At 44.9% G+C, this 17953-nt stretch overlaps 1 protein-coding gene across 3 annotated transcripts in view; it reads left to right on the top strand.

Annotated features, from left to right (window-relative positions):
* TTC23 (tetratricopeptide repeat domain 23) overlaps positions 1 to 17862 on the top strand; it is a 111737-nt gene extending 93875 nt beyond the window's left edge. For all 3 annotated transcript variants that reach the window (XM_060096903.1, XM_060096902.1, XM_060096901.1), the window contains 2 exons: positions 14208 to 14290; positions 15053 to 17862. In XM_060096903.1, coding sequence (XP_059952886.1) covers positions 14208 to 14290; positions 15053 to 15167 — 198 coding nt within the window. In that variant the 3' untranslated portion in view covers positions 15168 to 17862. The remainder of the gene's footprint in view (positions 1 to 14207; positions 14291 to 15052) is intronic.
* The last annotated feature ends 91 nt before the right edge of the window (positions 17863 to 17953 follow it).

Below are 17953 nucleotides of genomic sequence, written 5' to 3'. Positions count from 1 at the left end.
AATGGCTGCCCAGTTGTCCAGCACCATTTTATTAGAGAGTCCACCTATGCTCCAGTGAGTTAACACTTTTGTCACATACTACATTTCCACATGTACTTGAGTCTATTTCTGGATTTCTTTCTATTCGACTTTTCTCTTCGTTTATTTCAATCCCAGTACCTCGTTGCCTTAATTATAGAGATTTCATAGCATGATGCAGTACCTGGTAGGATTAGACTCCCCTCGTGTTTTTTTTTTTTTTTTTAATTTTTTGGCTGCGTTGGGTCTTCATTGCTGTATGCGAGCTTTCTCTAGTTGTGGGGAGTGGGAGCTACTCTTTGTTGCGATGCACGGGTTTCTCAGTGCGGTGGCTTCTCTTGTTGTGGAGCACGGGCTCTAGGCCTGTGGGCTCAGTAGTTGTGGTGCACGGGCTTAGTTGCTCCGCGGCATGTAGGATCTTCCCGGACCAGGGCTCGAACCCATGTCCCCTGTGTTGGCAGGCGGATTCTTAACCACTGTGCCACCAGGGAAGCCTCCCTCGTGGTTTTAGCATATCAGGTTTTCTAGATATTCTGGCATCTTTATCTTTCCACATGAATTTTGGTATCATCTTATCTAGCTCCATAAAAAGTTTGGTGGTATTTTTTGGAGAATTGTTTTATTTGTAAATGGACATTGGGAGGATTGACATCATTATGATGTTGAGTCATTCTACCAAAGAACAAGGGATGTCTTTATATGTATTCATGTCTACTTTTGTAACATTCAGGCACATTTTAATGTGTTCCTCATATAGGTTTTGTACATTTCTTACTAAGTGGATTTCTAAGCGTTTTATCTTCTTTAATGCTACTATAAGTGGAGTTTTATCCACTGTTACACCTTTTGACTGGTTATTTTTGTGTATACAAAGACTATAGTTTTCTCTGTGTTAATTTTATATTCTGCTAGTTTGCTTAATTCTTTTCTTGCTTGAGTTAATTTGAGCACCAATTCTCTCAAGTTTTCCAGGTGTACTATTACATCATCTGCAAACAGTTTTACTTTCTGTTTTCCAAGTTTTATGCCTCTGATTGACTTATTTTGTCTAATTGAGTTGGTTCATACCTCCAGAACAATAATAAATAATGTGGAATAATAGGCATCCTTGCCTTGTTCCTGATCTTAATGGAAATGCCTCTAGTTATTCCTCATTTAATATATGCTGGCTTTGGACAAAGATTTATGTATATTTATCATGCTAAGGAAGTATCCATGAATTTCTATTTTCATGAGTTTTTTTTAATTAGAAATAATTGCTGGATCAAAGGCTTTGTCAGCATCAATGGAGATAATCAGATGATTCTTCTTAGATCACTTAATATGGTACATTTTATTATAATATTGAACCAACCTTGCATTCCTGGAATAAATCCCCTTAGTCATAATGAATTATTCTCAATGTGATGTTGATTCTGTTTGCTAATATTTATTTTTTGCAAATATTTTGCACCAATATTTGTAAGTGATATTTGTTTAAGTATCAATGTTATTTTGCTTCATAAAAATAATTTGGAAGTTTACCTTTATTTTCTATGCACTGAAGGATTTTATACAACATTAAAACTATCTAGTCTTTGAAAGTTTGTACCACGTGTAAAACTCTTTAGGCATGGTGCTTTTAGGGGGGAAAATTCCTGGACAATCTTCTCTATTTCTCCTACAAACAAATTGGTTTGTTGAAGCTTTCTATCTCTAATGGGGTCATTTTGGTAAACTGTGTTTTTCTAGGTACTTATCTATTTCATTCACATTTTCAGATTGATTTGCATAGAGATTTGCCAAGTAGTCTCATGGATTTTTTTAATTTCTACTTTTTTAATAGTTATTTTCCCATTGTAATTCTTAGTTTTTTATTTGGATTTTCTCACTTTTTTTCTTTACTGAGTTAGTTAATGGTTTGTCTATTTTGTTAATTTTTCTAAGAAACAGGATTTGAATTCTATGGATAAATTGCCTTCCTATTCTCTATTTCATTAATTTCTGATTTTATCTTTATTCTTTCTTTCTTTGTGACTTATTTTGTTTTACTCTGTTGGAGTCTTTCCTATCTTTTTGAATTGGGAATTTAATTCATTTGGGATTTTATTTTTATTGATATAAGTGTTTTAGGCTATGAATTATCCTCTTATTATTGCTTTAAATGCATCTTATAAGTTCTGTCATGTTGTGTTTTCATTACATTAATTAGTTTTAAAATGGTGAAAACCTGGGAACCTTTAAGTAATATAACTGCCCAAACCAAAAGAATTAACTTCAGTTCTGAGTGGGCTGTCCTATAGGTCAAGCCTTTTTTTCTCTTTTTATGACTTCTGATTCTGCTTCAAAAAGCATCAGATTTGGTATCATGTGTGGTGCCTATTTTTTAATGAGATAACATATATTTATTATCAATTAGTCAACAGTAGTTATTGGATATCTTCTATGGGCCAATTACTGTGCTAGGCAGAACTGGGGAAAGACAATGAATAACCAAGATAAATATGATTCATGTCTTTGTGTGACTTTCTAGTCTAGGCAGGAAGATATATTAAACCAATCATTTCAGATAATTTTAAACATTACACATGTGCCAAAGACATTACGGTGAGGGAAGAGGTGAGAAATGTAGCTGAGGGTGGCAGTTGCTCTGGGTTTCTCTATCCCCCACTTTTAAGCTAATGCTTATCGAGTGATTGTTATATCTCTGGCAGTGAGTTAAATGATTTTTATCTATTAACTTATTTAAGCCCTATAGTAACCCTAAGGGTTGGATAGCCCTACTCTCTGTTTTTGCAAAGAGGGGAACTGAGGCTGAGAGGATAAGTGTCTCAGCCTTGATTGCAAAGCTAGGAGTCATCAGAGCGGGGATTTAGCATCAGGCAGTCCATATTGTGCAGTCTACTCTATGCTATCATCTATTTTATAGCTTGGGCCCAAGTAAGATTTTGTTTGAACAGGGGCTTCTTGTGCTTTAAAAAGGTTTGAAAACCAGTGGCACAGTGGAGAGAATGCCAAGATAAGGATATGTAGGAGTCTTTGGGTTGCCACTGACAATACAACTCAAATTAGCTCAGGTATAAAGGACTGTCTATTGTCTTATGGTTTCCAAGGAAGCACTGACAGGCACGTGATTAGCAGGACAGGAACACAGTGGAGACTTGGGAGAAAGTGCCAAAGCCAGACTCGAATGCCACCAGGGCTCTCTCTGCCCAGGAGTCCTGCCTGCTTCTCTCTGCACCTCCCCCTACTCCTCTCTCATGGCAGCATCTCCCCTCAAGATGGAAATCATGGTGGCCAGCCCCCCAGAGTTTTACTTCCTACCCCTGCTGCCATTTCTCAGTCACAGCTTGGAAGTTCTCAGGGAAAAATTGAGAGACCTGGCTTGGATCCAGTGCCCACCCCAGATCAATCAGCTGAGGCCAAGGGTGTGGTGGGGAGTAAGAACACGGTGCCTTCAAGGCTGATGGGTGGCCCACAGTGGAGGTGGTGCAAGAAACACGGTCCCATAGTTAGAAGACCTGGGACAGGGTCACTAGAGCCCCTCCCTATTTGGGGGCATGTGCATTGAGTATAATAGGCATGCCATAGCCCCTTCCCTTAAGAGAGTCCCAGTCCCAGTTAGGGGAATTACAGACTGTAAACCCCTAACTCTTATATTATGTGCTCAGTATTGTGCTACAGGTCCACACTGTGATCAATGGGAGAAAGGGGATTAGGGAATGTGTCCAGATAAGTATTCTTGAAAAAGAGCATAGCCTAGCAGAGACAAGAATTCCCATGTTGGAAACGAGGTGGAAGAGGAGACTCAGGGGCAAGAGAGTGAAGCCTATTTAAGAAGCAAAAAGTAGTTGGGGTACCTGTCTGCAGAGGAGTGGCTGGGAATGACCTCGCTGCCATGTTTGCAAGTTAAGAGGCTGAGACTTGATCCTTTAAGCTAGGGTACCAAATGTTGGCCTGCAAGCTGAATCCAGCCCACTACCTGTTTTTGTGTGGCCCCTTAGTTAAAAATGGTTTTCTACAGATGATTATACAATCTGTAATCATTTTACAGGTGATCGTAAATTGATTTGATAGAGAACACTGACTTTGAACCGCAGCTAAGTGAAATTTTATCCTCCCCACAAAAAAAGAAATCCATTATTTTCATTAGTAGAACTAGATTACCCAAAAAATATACTTATTATTATTATACTTTAAATTTCATCAGCAAAAGTTTGTGGACATTTGTTTCCTCTCTTGCTAGGTTAAGTACCTACATAGTAGCTCGATTTTTATCTCTTGGCCCACAAAGCCTACAATACTTATCACCTGCCCTTTGCAGAAAAAGTTTTCTGAACCTGGCTCTAAGCATCTGGGAGCCACTGAGGGAATTTTAAGTAGGGCATAATAGGTCTATATTTGTTCTTTGGATTTTTTTTTTTTTAATCACTGTGAGGACAGTGTTGAGAATGGAATGGAGTGGCCCAAGAATCGAGGCAAGAGGCCTCAGTTTTCTCATCTGTAAAACAGAGAAAAGAGCAACCCCAAGCCCTCCTTCACTCCCACAGTTGTTCTGAGGCCAGTATGAGGCAAGGTGAGTGGGGCTGCTTTGGTAAGTGCCAGGCCCTGCCCGGGTGCAGAGTGCAGGCCGCTGAAGGGCCCAGATGGAGGAAAAGGCGGAGCTGTCCTGGCCAAGGCACACCACCTGCCCTTGGGAGTCTCCACTTTGCTCCCCCTCCCTCATTTCTCCCCTGAGGAGGGTAGATGGAATACGGAAAAACTCTTCTGAGAGTTCAGCCTAGACACTCAACTCCAGGCAGGGGAGGGACCCAGGAATAGGAGAGGGGGGCAAATGTTAGCAGACATACAAGAATTTGAGTTGGAGCCACACAAACCTTCATGTGGCCCTGCTGACTCCAGTGAGACCAGGCTGGTTCCACTACTGACCACACACTGGGGGCCAGGCTTACTGCTGCTATGGCAGCTCATACATCATTCCCAACCTTCACAGCAACCCTCCAGGTCAGACCTTAGTAGCTCTGATTTACAGACAAGGGGCCTGAGGCTCCTAGAAGTGAATTGTCTATGGGTAAGTTACTGTTAAATAAAGCCCACATTTTCCTTAATGCCAGTGGTTTGCCAAGCGTGGTTCTTAAACGCCCTGCATTAGGTTCACCTTCTGAACCAGAGTCTGGGGCAAAGGGCCAGGGGCCCAGGGACACAGGGACCTGCATTTTAGCTTCCAGGGGGAAGTTGAGAATCACTGCTCTGGGCCCCAGGCCCACCCACGGGGCTGAATATCAGCTCAGCTTCAAGAAACTCCAGGTTTCATCACCCTCAGAGCCTGCAGTGGAAGTTGGTGATGTTTTTACCTTTCATTTGGCCTCATTAACCAATCAGTCCTAAAAACAATGATTTTGACATTTTAAAGCTATCTGGCCACTTGCCAGAGTCAGAGAGAAAAGGGTAGAAACATGTATGTCTGCAGGTCATGGCCGCTGTGGTACACACACTCCTCATTTCCACTGGTCCCCGCGTACCCACCTGAGGACAGTGCTGGCTGCTTCATGAACACCAGGGCACACACAGGGCTTTAACTGTGCCTCTCACATCTGCTCCTGAGCTGGAGTTTCTCAGATGCCATATTTAGTGCTGGGCTCTGCATAGCCAGCAGCAGCAGCAGCTCTCAAAAGCCACTGGCCCAGCGTTTCTCTTGTTTTTATCACAACAACAGCTTCATCCCCCAAGTTTTCAACTCTGGAGCAGGAATCCATTGAATACTGGACTTTCCAGATGTGCTCTCCTGTGCTGAATGGCCCAGGCATGGTTCTGTGGGCATGAAAAACAGGAAGGCACGAGAAACAAAGCCAACAGTGGGATTAAGTTACTGAAAAGAAAAACAGTATCGATCTTTCTTTCAAAGGCATCTGCAGGGGAACGTTGGAGAACTCTGTTGGCTCCAGATGGAAATTTCCACTGCAAAAGTTCCCATTTTTGCAACATGGAGAACTAGATTTTCATCCACGTAAAAGGCTGCAAACGAGAATTCACAAAGACTGTTTCCTAGGTCAGAAGCATCTCAGGACTAATCCCAGGCCCAGTTACCAGGGTTGGGTCCTATCTTAATCTGGCCTCCCTTTTAGGTACTGTCATCACCAGGGTTCCATCCACCGCCTGATTACTTTATAGCTGTGAACATAAACATTTTCCATAAAAGAATAACAATTTTATGTGACCTCTCTCTCCAAGAAATTCAAAGCCCACTACGATGAATCATTTGAAGAAAGGCAAAAGAAAATGGTTTTTATTCATAGGTTGACTGTGAGAAAGCCAACCCTGGACAGGTCTTACGTGGCCACAGGTCAAGTCTCTGGAACAGACTGTCAGGTCCTTGCTGTTCCTCCAACCAGCCAAATACACAGAGCCTTCTGCAGACGGCTGTATTTTATACATGATTCGTGTCCTGTCATTCCATCAGCGGCCCGCCTAGTTTCATTTTCCCTTTAGCCTTTGTGGTGTTTTCCTTGTTGCCCTGGATACCAGGCAATCCAGAGCCAAGTGTGGAGTCCCCGCAGAGCCCTGTGTTAGCCCATACTGATTTCAAGGGTAGAGTCTCATTCGTCCTTGATCCCTTGATCTTGATTTTTCTAATCATCTTTGATTAACCCACTGCTGGGCTGCAGCAATCCACCTCAGATCCTTTTTGAAAGAAAGGAAGGTCATAATGACACTGATTTCGTATACAGAATCCTGTTCTTGGTTTGAGAAGTGTGCTTGAAGACACTTCAAGCACTCATTAGTTACTTGGAGATGTTTGTAAATTGGTTGATATAGTATAAGAATGGAAGCTGATGGTTAAAGGGGTCAAGGGCTTAACCTTCTGTGGGGAAAACATGGAGCCTCCCTTGCGGTTACAGGCTGTGTGGAAATCAGAATTCCAGTTCTCCTGGCAATAGGATGCCCTGTGTCGTCAGCTGCCAGGAAGAGTTGCTCTCCTTAGGGTCGGGCCCCCTAACTATGGCAGCTCAGGCACAGCGCCTCCCACCTTCCCTGTCCCTTAGAAAACATATGTAGGCGCTGAACACAGACTGCCCAGGACAAGGCTACATTTGCTATGGAAAGCTCCTCCAATATGGGAATGCTTACCGTGGCTTCGTGGGTGCACAATGCCTCAGGAGTTCCTAAACTGGCATCAAGGTCTGGAGGGTGCAGAACTGTGGGTGTGGACAGACCATCCTGGCCTGAGACCTTCTGGTGTTTGTCAGAACCTCACTGGATGCAGGGGAACTGTGAGTTTATGGGTAGATTGCCAGGGATGGAGAGAAAGGCAAAATCTCCTACCACATAAATTCAGTGTGACCTTTAGCAAGTGGAAAGAGTGATGCTGGGAATGGCTGGTGCTACTGCACCAACTCAGGAGGGACTGGGCGGGATGGCCGAGCTCCACATCAGGAGGGAGCTGAAAAGCTTGATTTTAAAGGGGGCTCGATTTCTTGCTCTATCTGGCCCAGAAATAGGCAAGCCCAGCTTTTCTACAAACAGCTGGCTGTCCACTCTAAAGACAAAGCCTGAATTTATATGTGGGTTCGCAGCAGGAGGCCCCTCCACAGGAAGTCCTGCTGATGCATTTGTTCTCCAAATATTTGTGTTGCAGTTATCCTGGAGAAGGATGATGGTAGCTTGCTCCAAGACAGTGGCCAGGGGCTGGAGCAAAGTGGTGGGGGAGTCAAGGGACGTCAGTAAGGATATAGAACCCATGGCACTTGGCAACTCAGAGGTGACGAGTGAGGGAGACAGCAAGGATGACACCTCGACTCCAAGACAGGCATCGTAGATACTCAGGGAGAGCTTTTCAGACGGGCCGCTCTGAGCAGCTCTGTGAGTGGCAGCGCCTGGGCCTCCCTCCCTCTCTCCCTCCTCTCCCATTTCCCTTGTCCCAGGGCCCCTGGTCCTACTCTATCTGTATTTCTTTCATGGGAGGCTTCCTACCCACCTGTGCAGCAATCCTTGGGTCTCAGAATTAGTGGGCTTCCAGGTAAGGGAGCTACAGGTGCGTGTTTGAGGGCGTGAGAGAGAGAGAGAGAGAGAGAGAGAGAGAGAGAGAGAGAGGAGCAGGGTATGCTGCCTCAGACACTTGCCGCTCCTCCTGCCTGGAACCCCCACCACCTCCCCCTGACCTGGTGCTCTTCACATGGCTGACTCCCCGTCCTGCAGGTTTCAACTCGAATGTCACCTCAGAAAGGCCTTCACTGACCCAAGTACCCTCTACCACTACTGACACCACCCCCGCTTTATTCTTTCATAGCCCATGTTCTTTTTTCTTTTCCACAGCTCTTATCATGAGTTGTTGTGCTATGTTTGTTTACACATTTTTAAATGCCTGGCTCCCGCACTACACTGGAAACCCCCATCGTCTGCTCCATCACTGAGGTGGACTCAGGGTTGGTGTCTGGCAGGGGCTCAGCAAACATCTGCGGGAAAGTGTGCCTGCAGCAGAAGACGCAGGTCCAAAGGACAAGGCTGGTTTCTGAGGGGCTTGGGAAAACCAAGTCCCACCCCCGTGTGACCCTGTTTCTATAGGACAGTGCTGTCTGATGAATGGTATCTTGGTTTGTCCTTTCATTTCCCCAAGTAAGTGATCATTTCTGCTTGCCTTATAAAGATTAGTAAATGAAAAGCATATTTGTGTTTTTCTAAACATTTGAGACATTTCATACTTCCACGTATTTTGGCTTCTGACGTCTTCTTTTCTTCTTAATACTAACCTTGAGAATTGACATGAAAATAGCAGCACAGTTCTTGTGTTCCTGTGTAACTTCTCCTCCACGGACATACTCTAGCATCAGATAATATGTGTAAAGAAGAGTAGTGATTTCAGATTCTGAGCATTAGAATCATTTGAAATTTTTTACCTTTCTCTGGCTTTTTCATTTCATGTAAAGACAAAATACACAGGCTTGCCACAGACCCTTCCCAGGCAAGAAAAAGTATGTCTTTCTCCATTTTCCATTATTGAGTTGCATAGCCTTGCAACTGAGATGGCTCTTTAGCTGCAGCCTGGCTGCAATGCCTCTGTTAATAAATAGAATGTGTCCCAGCAGCACTTTCATTGTTGGAAATTTCCCAATAGAGATGATGATGTGATTTCAGGACTTAAGACCGAAGGTTGAGGGAGAAAAGGAGGGCTCAGGCACCCCAACCCACTTCTGCAGGGGCGTTGCCATGACAAGAAATAGCTCTGAGTACCAACTGTAGATTTTCAGAGATCCCCCCAAAATCAGAAAATATGCTTCCTTGTGAGTTCAGGTTTTCTAAAACTGTTGTGGTTTTCTAAAGCCAGAGTAGACTGAGTCAGCTAACCTCCAAGCTGCAGCTGCCACTGAGCCCACACAGGGTTCAGTCCACACAGGGAAGGGTGCGAGCTCCGGGGCACAGAGGTGGGCTGCAGCCAGGAGGACAGCAAGCCGGTGCCTCTTATCCCAGATTCCTTGGCTCCTGGGCTCCTTAGAAACCTAACTTTCAAAACTCAAAGTCGTGTCAAATATAATTTTTAAGGTTCTCATCAAATGCTTAAGACTGTGTCTTAACTCCCCTGGCTTTATGAATGACACCTAAGAGGAAGTAGCACTTGGGGGACAGCACTCTTTCTTTCTGCTATTGAATGTGCCCAGATTATGATGGTGGAGGTCTGTAACACTGCACCCACAATGGAGCTTCCCTACCAGAGGTTTCAGTAGCCCTGTGGTCCAGCCATGTCCTAAGGTTGTCATATGAGAATTTCGTCAGTTGACCTTTTGCTTTACTTACTTATTCATTCATTTAGCAAATATTGCATCTTAGGTGCTAGGGACTGTGCAAGGGCCTGGGACACAAAGGTGAGCAAGACAAACATGGCCCCTTTGGGGACAGCTTGCAGGCTGCTGTGAAAGCTCGAGTTCCCTTTTGTCTTCCTGCAGGGAGAGAGAGGAAAGCTCCTTGTTTGGTATCTAAGGTATAATAAAAACACAAGTGACTTCTCCCAACCCCTGCAGGTAAAATCAAAGAGAACACAAGCAATATAATGGCTTCCTAAACTTCATCTGGATCCTCGAAATTTGTTTTTTGTCCACTCAAAAGGAAAACGAGGGCTTCCCTGGTGGCGCAGTGGTTGAGAGTCCGCCTGCCGATGCAGGAGACACGGGTTCGTGCCCCGGTCTGGGAAGATCCCACATGCCGCGGAGCGGCTGGGCCCGTGAGCCATGGCTGCTGAGCCTGCGCGTCCGGAGCCTGTGCTCCGCAACGGGAGAGGCCACAACAGTGAGAGGCCCGCATACCGCAAAAAAAAAAAAAAAAAAAAAAAAAAAAAGGAAAACGAGAAACACCCTTTGGAGGCTGATTTCAGACCAGAGTGCACTGGCCTCCTGGGAAGAATCTGGAGAGTACAGAATACCTTTATTTATGATGGAGAATGTTCTCCTATCGAGGTTTGAGGAGTTCTTTACTTAGTTCAGCGAGATGTTTACAATGCCTGGCTGCCAGTAGGTTCAATTAACATTTATTGACTTTGTCTCTAATACCTGTTTTTAACAAAACCTACCTCACGCAAAAATGCTTAAACAAATTTAGCTAAGAGCCACAGAACACTGAAAACTTCAATTTATGTTTCTTAGATAAATATATAGCTATGTAAGACGTCTCCTAGTAAAAGTCAGTAATGGATTATTTCCCCTTTTAAAAAACGTAGCATTGGGGGCTTCCCTGGTGGCGCAGTGGTTGACAGTCTGCCTGCCGATGCAGGGGACACGGGTTCGTGCCCCGGTCCAGGAGGATGCCACATGCCACGGAGCGGCTGGGCCCGTGAGCCATGGCCGCTGAGCCTGCGCGTCCAGAGCCTGTGCTCCGCAACGGGAGAGGACGCAGCAGTGAGAGGCCCACGTACTGCAAAAAAAACCAAAAAAACAAAAAACGTAGCATTTGAAGACCAGTTCAATTACTGGATGAACCACTTTTTCCTGTCTCGGTGCCTGGTATGGCCTCCCTACCATCCTGGTATGGTAGGATGGGGATGGGCTCACCTCTCTCTGGGCTTGATTATTGAAAAGGGCTGCTTTACCCAACCACGACCCTCTCTCCTAACTCCACTCTCTCTACTATCGTAATAGCCCCAGTGAAAATGAGCAACAAGGTCTGGCATAGATGTGGTTAGCAGAACCGGTGAGAATCTGTGTAAGTCCTGTCAGTTGCCATGTCCTTTTTCCCAGGAATTGTGAACATTCAGCTAATAGTATAATATCTCCTTCCCTAGAGGATGAGGGGCCAGGGAGAAGAAACTTCAATAACCAAAGGAGCATGATGGAAATTCCTCCTGAGTTTCATATTTTGGAGGCCACCTCTTAAGGCAGAGTGTCCTGAGACCTCAGATTTTCTCAAATAATCGTTATAATGTCAGTAAAATTCTAATGCTTCAGTGAATGAATTAACACCACTGCATGTCAAAATCAGCTCGTCTCAAAATGAGCTGCATCTGAGGCACTCGTAAATATGTAAACAGGGAAGTTTGGGTGGGTTTAAAATTAGACCTGATCTTTTACACCGAGTGAAGGTATTACTGGCCAGGTAGGAGCAAATGAAGTCTGTCTGGCAAGATGTATTAGCCCTGGAGAGAGGCCTCTCCCCGACTAACGTGGATGAGGGAGAGCATGCTTGCTTCTCGCACGCTGTCCCCATCTGAGCCTCCTCTGCCGGGCTTTGGGTGGTGAGTACCCAGGCTCCCAGCAGCTGTGAGCCAAATGGGGAAGAGTGCTAGAAGAGGTTACGTCAAGTATCATGAGTGTCCCTCTCCATCTTCTTCCGCTCAAAGCAACACAGAACTTTCTCAAGGTTCCTAAATTTCCAAGGTCACAACGAACTCTCTGTGGATTAAAGCAACGCTAGTTCAAACCCAGGGAATGAGCAGCGCATTGCCTAGGCCAAGCCGGGGCCCCAGTGCAGATTCAGAAAGTCCGGGAATTGCTGGGCGGAAGGGCTAGGATCCTTGCCTTTACAGAATTTGGATTATATACTAAATAGAATAACAGGAAAATGTTTACTCCTTTTTGCTGTTATATAATTCAGCTAAGAAATAATGAATATTTTCTGTTATATAAAAAATCCTGCCATATTTTCATCTAATAATATTTCCTTCCTCCAAAAGACAACCACATCCTCAGATTCCAGAATCACATTCTCAATTCCTCAGCTTGAACCAAACATTCAGATGGTCTTGATGTTTTCCACAGCTCATAAAGACAAAGGATTTTGGCTGCCTGCATGTTAATTTTCCCAAAGACCTAAAAACAGTTGGCCAATCAGAATGAATACGGTCTTCAGTATGATGTCCCCAAACCCCAAAACTTTTGTGACTCAAGCTGTTACCATGTAGAAAAACAAATTCAATCTTTTAAAAATATGAAATATTTCAGATATAAGGAAAAGTACAAATAATATAACAAACACCTCTGAGTTTACTATTCAGTATAAGAAATAAAACGTGACCCATCCAGTTGAAGCCCCCTCCCCACCCCATCTCCAGATAGCTACTATCCTGAATTAGATATCATTCTCATCTTTATTATTATACTATGGTTTTATTTTACATACAAATATGCGCACACATATTATATGCATTCATCTGCTATTTTCTTTTTCCTCTCTACTTTATAATCATGAGATTCATCCATGTGGCGACATAAACACATCAAAAATTTGTGTGGTATCATGCATAAACAATACACATATATCACAGTTTACTTATCCATTACTAAATATTCCCAAATTGTTCTACAAAATATTCCCAAATTGGTTGTACCAACTTTAACACCCACTATCAGTATATAAAAGAGTTCTTGTTGCTTCATATCTTTGACAAAGCTTGGTGTTATCATTATCAGACTATAATTTTTGCAGTTTGGTAGGTGAAGGGGCAATCTCTTTGAAGTTTGAGTTTGCATTATGGTTACTAGTGAGTTCAGGCATGGTTATTAGCCATTCTGTTTTCAACTTCTTTGAATATCTGTTTATATCTTTTGATCATTTTTCTGTTGGTAGGCTTTTTTTCTCGTTACTTTATATGAGTGCTTTATGCTAATCCTTTTCCAGTTTTGTGCAAATAGTTTCCCTCAGTCTGGTTTGTCTGTAACCTTGCCTAGGGTGCATTTTGGTGCACAGATGTTTTGAATTTTAATATAGTTAAATTTCATCAGTCTTTTACTCATGGTTTGTCTGGATCTTGTCTAAGAAATACTTCCCTACCTCAAGATCATAAGCGTATCCTTCAATATTTTCATCTATAAGTTCCAAGTTTTAATTGCACACTTAGTTCCCCAATCTATCTGGGATTAATTTTTGTGTTTGATATGGTGTAGGGATCCATTTCCTTCCATTTGGAAAACCAGTTCCATTTACTGACTAGTTCAGCTCTTCCTCATGGACCCTTCAGGGCCAATTCTGTCAATCTATCAAGTATTAGACTCTCTGCCATGTTTTGTTGATATATTTGTCTGTCTCTGGATGAAAACCACACTGTCTTAATTACTCTAGTTTTATAAAAGGTCTTGACATTCAGCAAAGCAAGTTCCTCCATCTCATTCTTCTTCAAAATTATTTTGACCATTTTGGGCACAACTCTCATCTCTATCCCTGGCCCAGTATAAGCAACCAAATGGCAGAACAATAAGCAGAAGGGAGAAATCAAGCCAAAGCCAGTCCTGGATAATATACAGCTGAATATTCAACTCCTAAATAAATCAACTCCTAAGAAACTGCTGCATAGTAATGAATATAGAAAGCCCACATAAGATAAAGCACTTCTTTACAAAAGAGCAAAAACATTTAAAAAAGAAGAAAAGTTTTTTGGGCTGTAGCAAGGGTCACTTAAAATTAGAAACTAGAGACCCCTCCTCTGGTCAATAGCAACGTTCTTGCCTTTATTTTCTAGAAACATAACTTTTAAACATAGTTTTGCATACAGATAGTCACAGAGAGTTCTATAAAATAGTGCTAAAACTGTACATTTGTTTCCTGCATCCCTCAGGGCATCCAAATTGAAGGTCAGACTGTTCCTGGAAGAAACTCAGAATACACTAATTCTGTCATAGCATGGGTCTATGAATGAAGTATTCTCTCTCTCATTTAAGGGAGACTTGATTTTCCTGCAAAATGCTCTCAGTGACATTTCCATAACCTCACAATTACTACTTGGTGTTCTGCAGTGTCTTCAGATCCAGACCCTGTTATATGGACCACAGGACAAGAGGACTCTGGCCACCCAGCAGACCATGGATGGCCTGTCCAAGTGAGTTGGCCTCCCCTCACACTATTTCCCCTGCAATCAGAATCTCAGATGAAGCTGGTTCTGTAAGGTTCTGTGGAACTTTCCATGGAAAGTTTTACTAACTGACTTTCCCATAACTCATAAACTATGCAAGCCCAGTTCCTTTGAATACCCAGCTGTGAAATATCTTCTTGACAGATATTAGGAAGAAATTAACTCTTGAAAAGTGTCAGGAACACAGGCTGGGATTCGTCCTCCTGCAGACTGGCCGCCTGCAGGTCATCTCACCTGCTGGAGGGCAAGGCCACAGAGCCCTGCTTGGCCTGCGGGAGCCCTGCCTCAGGCTGCCCGAGAGCCCTCTGACTTCACCTTGACGGCCGGCTTTCTAGTTGTCACTACGGCACAGCCTGCGTACACCCAGAGCCCGCGGACTGACGGCCAAGGCCCTGCTCAGGGAAGTGCCTCAGGCAGGACACAGCTAGCGGGGTGTGGTGAGGGGCTGTCTCGGAGCCCACCCGCTGGGCCCAGGCCCCTTTAGCAGCTGAGGGTTGACTGTGTCAGCTCAGCAAGAATGGTCACAAGGAATCAGAAAACAGGAGAAGAAACCTTGCGTTTTCTGTTCCTGTGCCACGAGTCTCCTCTCATTTACAGTCCCTCCTGAAGCTCCTTCACGAAACGTAGCTCAGCAACGGCCAGGCTTGTCTTCACAGCCGCGAAGACTGGGCGCAAAACGCGGGGAGGTCGAGGGGCGCCCCACTCACCCCACCCTCTGCTTGTTCGCAGGGCCCCTGAGAAGGCCGTGAAGCCTCGGCAGCACCCAAGAGCCAAGGCGGCCTTCTGCACCGGCAGGCCGCAGCACACCGCGCTGGGGAAGGCCAGGCCCAACGCAGCCGACTGAGCCCACCCCCACCAAAAGCTCTGCTCATGCCTGGGTGCTGACAGTGCTCTATCAATCTCTCTCCATCCGGAAGGTGGACTTCAACAGTCATTGGACAGATTTTCTAGGCTGTTTGCTCCAAATGCAACAGCGACCCCATAAACCTCCCATGGGCCACCTTTTGACAGTGGATGCCCTTCCCAGTGATCTGGCGCTGCTATAAAGCATTTTTCTTTTTACCACCTTAGTGGTTTTTCTTGCCAGCAAGAATTTTTACCCATCAGCACTACTGTGGCTGAAAGGCTTCTCTTCAAAAGTTTGGAACTTCCTGTGTAGGAAGGTAGACTCAACATGTGATCTCACACACAAACACACACACACACACACACACACACACACACACTCTCTCTCTCTCTCTCTCCTCTCTCTCTCTCTCTCTCTCTCTCCTCTCTCTCTCTCTCTCTCTCTCTCTCTCTCTCTCTCTCTCTCTCTCTCTCTCTCCCTCTCTCTCCCTCTCTCTCTCTGTATAGCCCCTTGGGCAGGCCTGGAGTCAGATCTGGAGCAGTAAGATTCTGGGGAAAGCCCTTTCTTATAGGAAGGTATTAGGGATTCAGAATAAAATGCTAATAAAAGGAAATTTGGAAGTCCTGGGGTCAGTGTTTGTAAAATGAAGCTGACTCAGACATCCTCGGAGCCTGGAAAGGGGCACTGAGGAAGCTTCTCCTCACTCGTGCACTCAGGCACTTATTGAATCTGGTTGAGCACCCAGGATGTACCAGGCGTGTGCTAAGAACTGAGGGCACAATGACAAACAGGACAGATACACTGTCCCCATCCTCTCAGAGCTTGCCATCCAACATGGACGCTAGTCATTAAACATATAATAGTGGAGTTGGTTTATGACAACTGAGGGAAAGAGCCCGGTACCACGGGGTAGGTGATAAATGGCCCTGACTTTTCCTAGAGGTCAGGGAGGGAGGTGTAAGGGAGTGAAGAGAGCTGAGCAGGAGTGAGGCGGGCACGGAGGAGCTGCAAGGAGGGATGCTGACTCCCTGCTGCTGCCAACTGTGGCCGCCACTCTGGAGAGCTTTTTTTTTGGAGTTGGCACAGCCCTTGGCCCCCTACTCTCCCAGTTGTGTTCCCATGTAGGGGGTAAAAGGGTGAGGTGAGATAAGTGCTCATGTCCACAGTGGTCTTTAGTCTCTTGGAGGGGAGGCCATCGTCATTTGAGAATGGAAAGATAGAGGGACATGTTTTGAGCACCTCTCTCCACGCTGTCAGTGGTGAGGTCCCGTGCCGGAACGAGGTGAATGAGCGCACAGAGGGTGGGAATGGGGTGTAGGCAGTGCTGTTCCTTCTCGTCCCCACCCTAATCCCATGGGCTGGGGCCCAGCAGGGCTGCAGGCTGCTACTAATATGGCAGCAGGATGCAGCACGGCCCCCTCCCGCTCCAACACCCAGTAGGAAAGCCAAAACCACTCTGGGTCCATTTGTGCTGGCCACCTTGAGAACTGATGGGGGAAATAAACCAAAGTTTCGTGGCAGGGTGGAGGGAGGCTGGGTCCCTTGTCCTCGACAGTGTGACAGCTGACTATACAGGCCACCCCTGCTCGTACTCACCCATCCCAGATAGGCCTGTGGGATGAAGGCACCATTCAAAGAAGGCGTGAGGGCTTCCCTGGTGGTGCAGTGGTTGAGAGTCCGCCTGCCGATGCAGGGGACACGGGTTTGTGCCCCGGTCTGGGAAGATCCCACATGCCGCGGAGCGGCTAGGCCCGTGAGCCATGGCCGCTGAGCCTGTGCATCTGGAACCTGTGCTCTGCAACGGGAGAGGCCACAACAGTGGGAGGCCCGTGTACCACAAAAAAAAAAAAAAAAGGCGTGAGATGTCACTACTCACCAAGTGTTCTATCTAGTTCAAGACATGGGTTTTGATGTGGATGGTGGAAAAGCATTTTAAATATATATCACACGGAGTCTGCCTCAAAAATGTTTGTGCACCTCAGAAATTCCTATGCTGAAGCCCTAAAGCCCAATGTGAAAGTATTTAAGCTGGGGCCTCTGGGAAGTAATTAGTACATGAAGGTGAAGCCCCACAAATGGGATTAGTGCCCTTATAAGAAGAGACACAAGAGAAATGATCTTTCTACCATGTGAGGGCACAGCATGAAGGCAGCCGTCTGCAAACCAGAAGAGGACCCCCACCAAGAATGAATCCACCAGCACCTAGGTCTTGGATTTTGAGCCACCAGACCTGTGAGAAATAAGTGTCCATTGTTTAAGCCTCCGGCCTGTGGTATTCTGTTATAGCAGCCTAAGCAGTCTAAGAGTCCACACTAGGTTTTTGAAAAAACAAAATGTAAATTATGATGTTACTTCTTCCTCTATTTCTTGTAGGATAATATTTTGGAATCACAGAAACTAAAACACTTTTTAAAAAATTTAGCCACCACCCTGAGAAAGAATGAATTTAGGAATGTTCCATCAAATGTCTCCCATCTATTAAATGTTTTAACTTCAAAATGAAAGGAAGAGTCTACCTATTCATGTTTTGGTTTATTTTGTTTTTGTACAACGCTACAAACAGGTAAGGGTATCTACTCCTTTGTCTCAAACTAGTGCACTTTTTTCAAGCTCCTAAGAGATGGGCATGATTAGCCATTCCGGTTTGCACTTAAGATTAGTAATGAACCATCATGGTGTGCTCAGGACTGTTCTCACTTTAGCACTGAAAGTCCCATGTCCCAGGAGACCCCTCCATTCAAGGCCAAACGGGATGGTTGGTCACACTACTGTCACTAGCATTG

This window comes from Mesoplodon densirostris, chromosome 4 (assembly GCF_025265405.1).
Source record: "Mesoplodon densirostris isolate mMesDen1 chromosome 4, mMesDen1 primary haplotype, whole genome shotgun sequence".
Taxonomy (NCBI): domain Eukaryota; kingdom Metazoa; phylum Chordata; class Mammalia; order Artiodactyla; family Ziphiidae; genus Mesoplodon; species Mesoplodon densirostris.
Note: the sequence above shows the minus strand (reverse complement) of the source record. Positions and strands in the feature narration are given on the sequence as shown.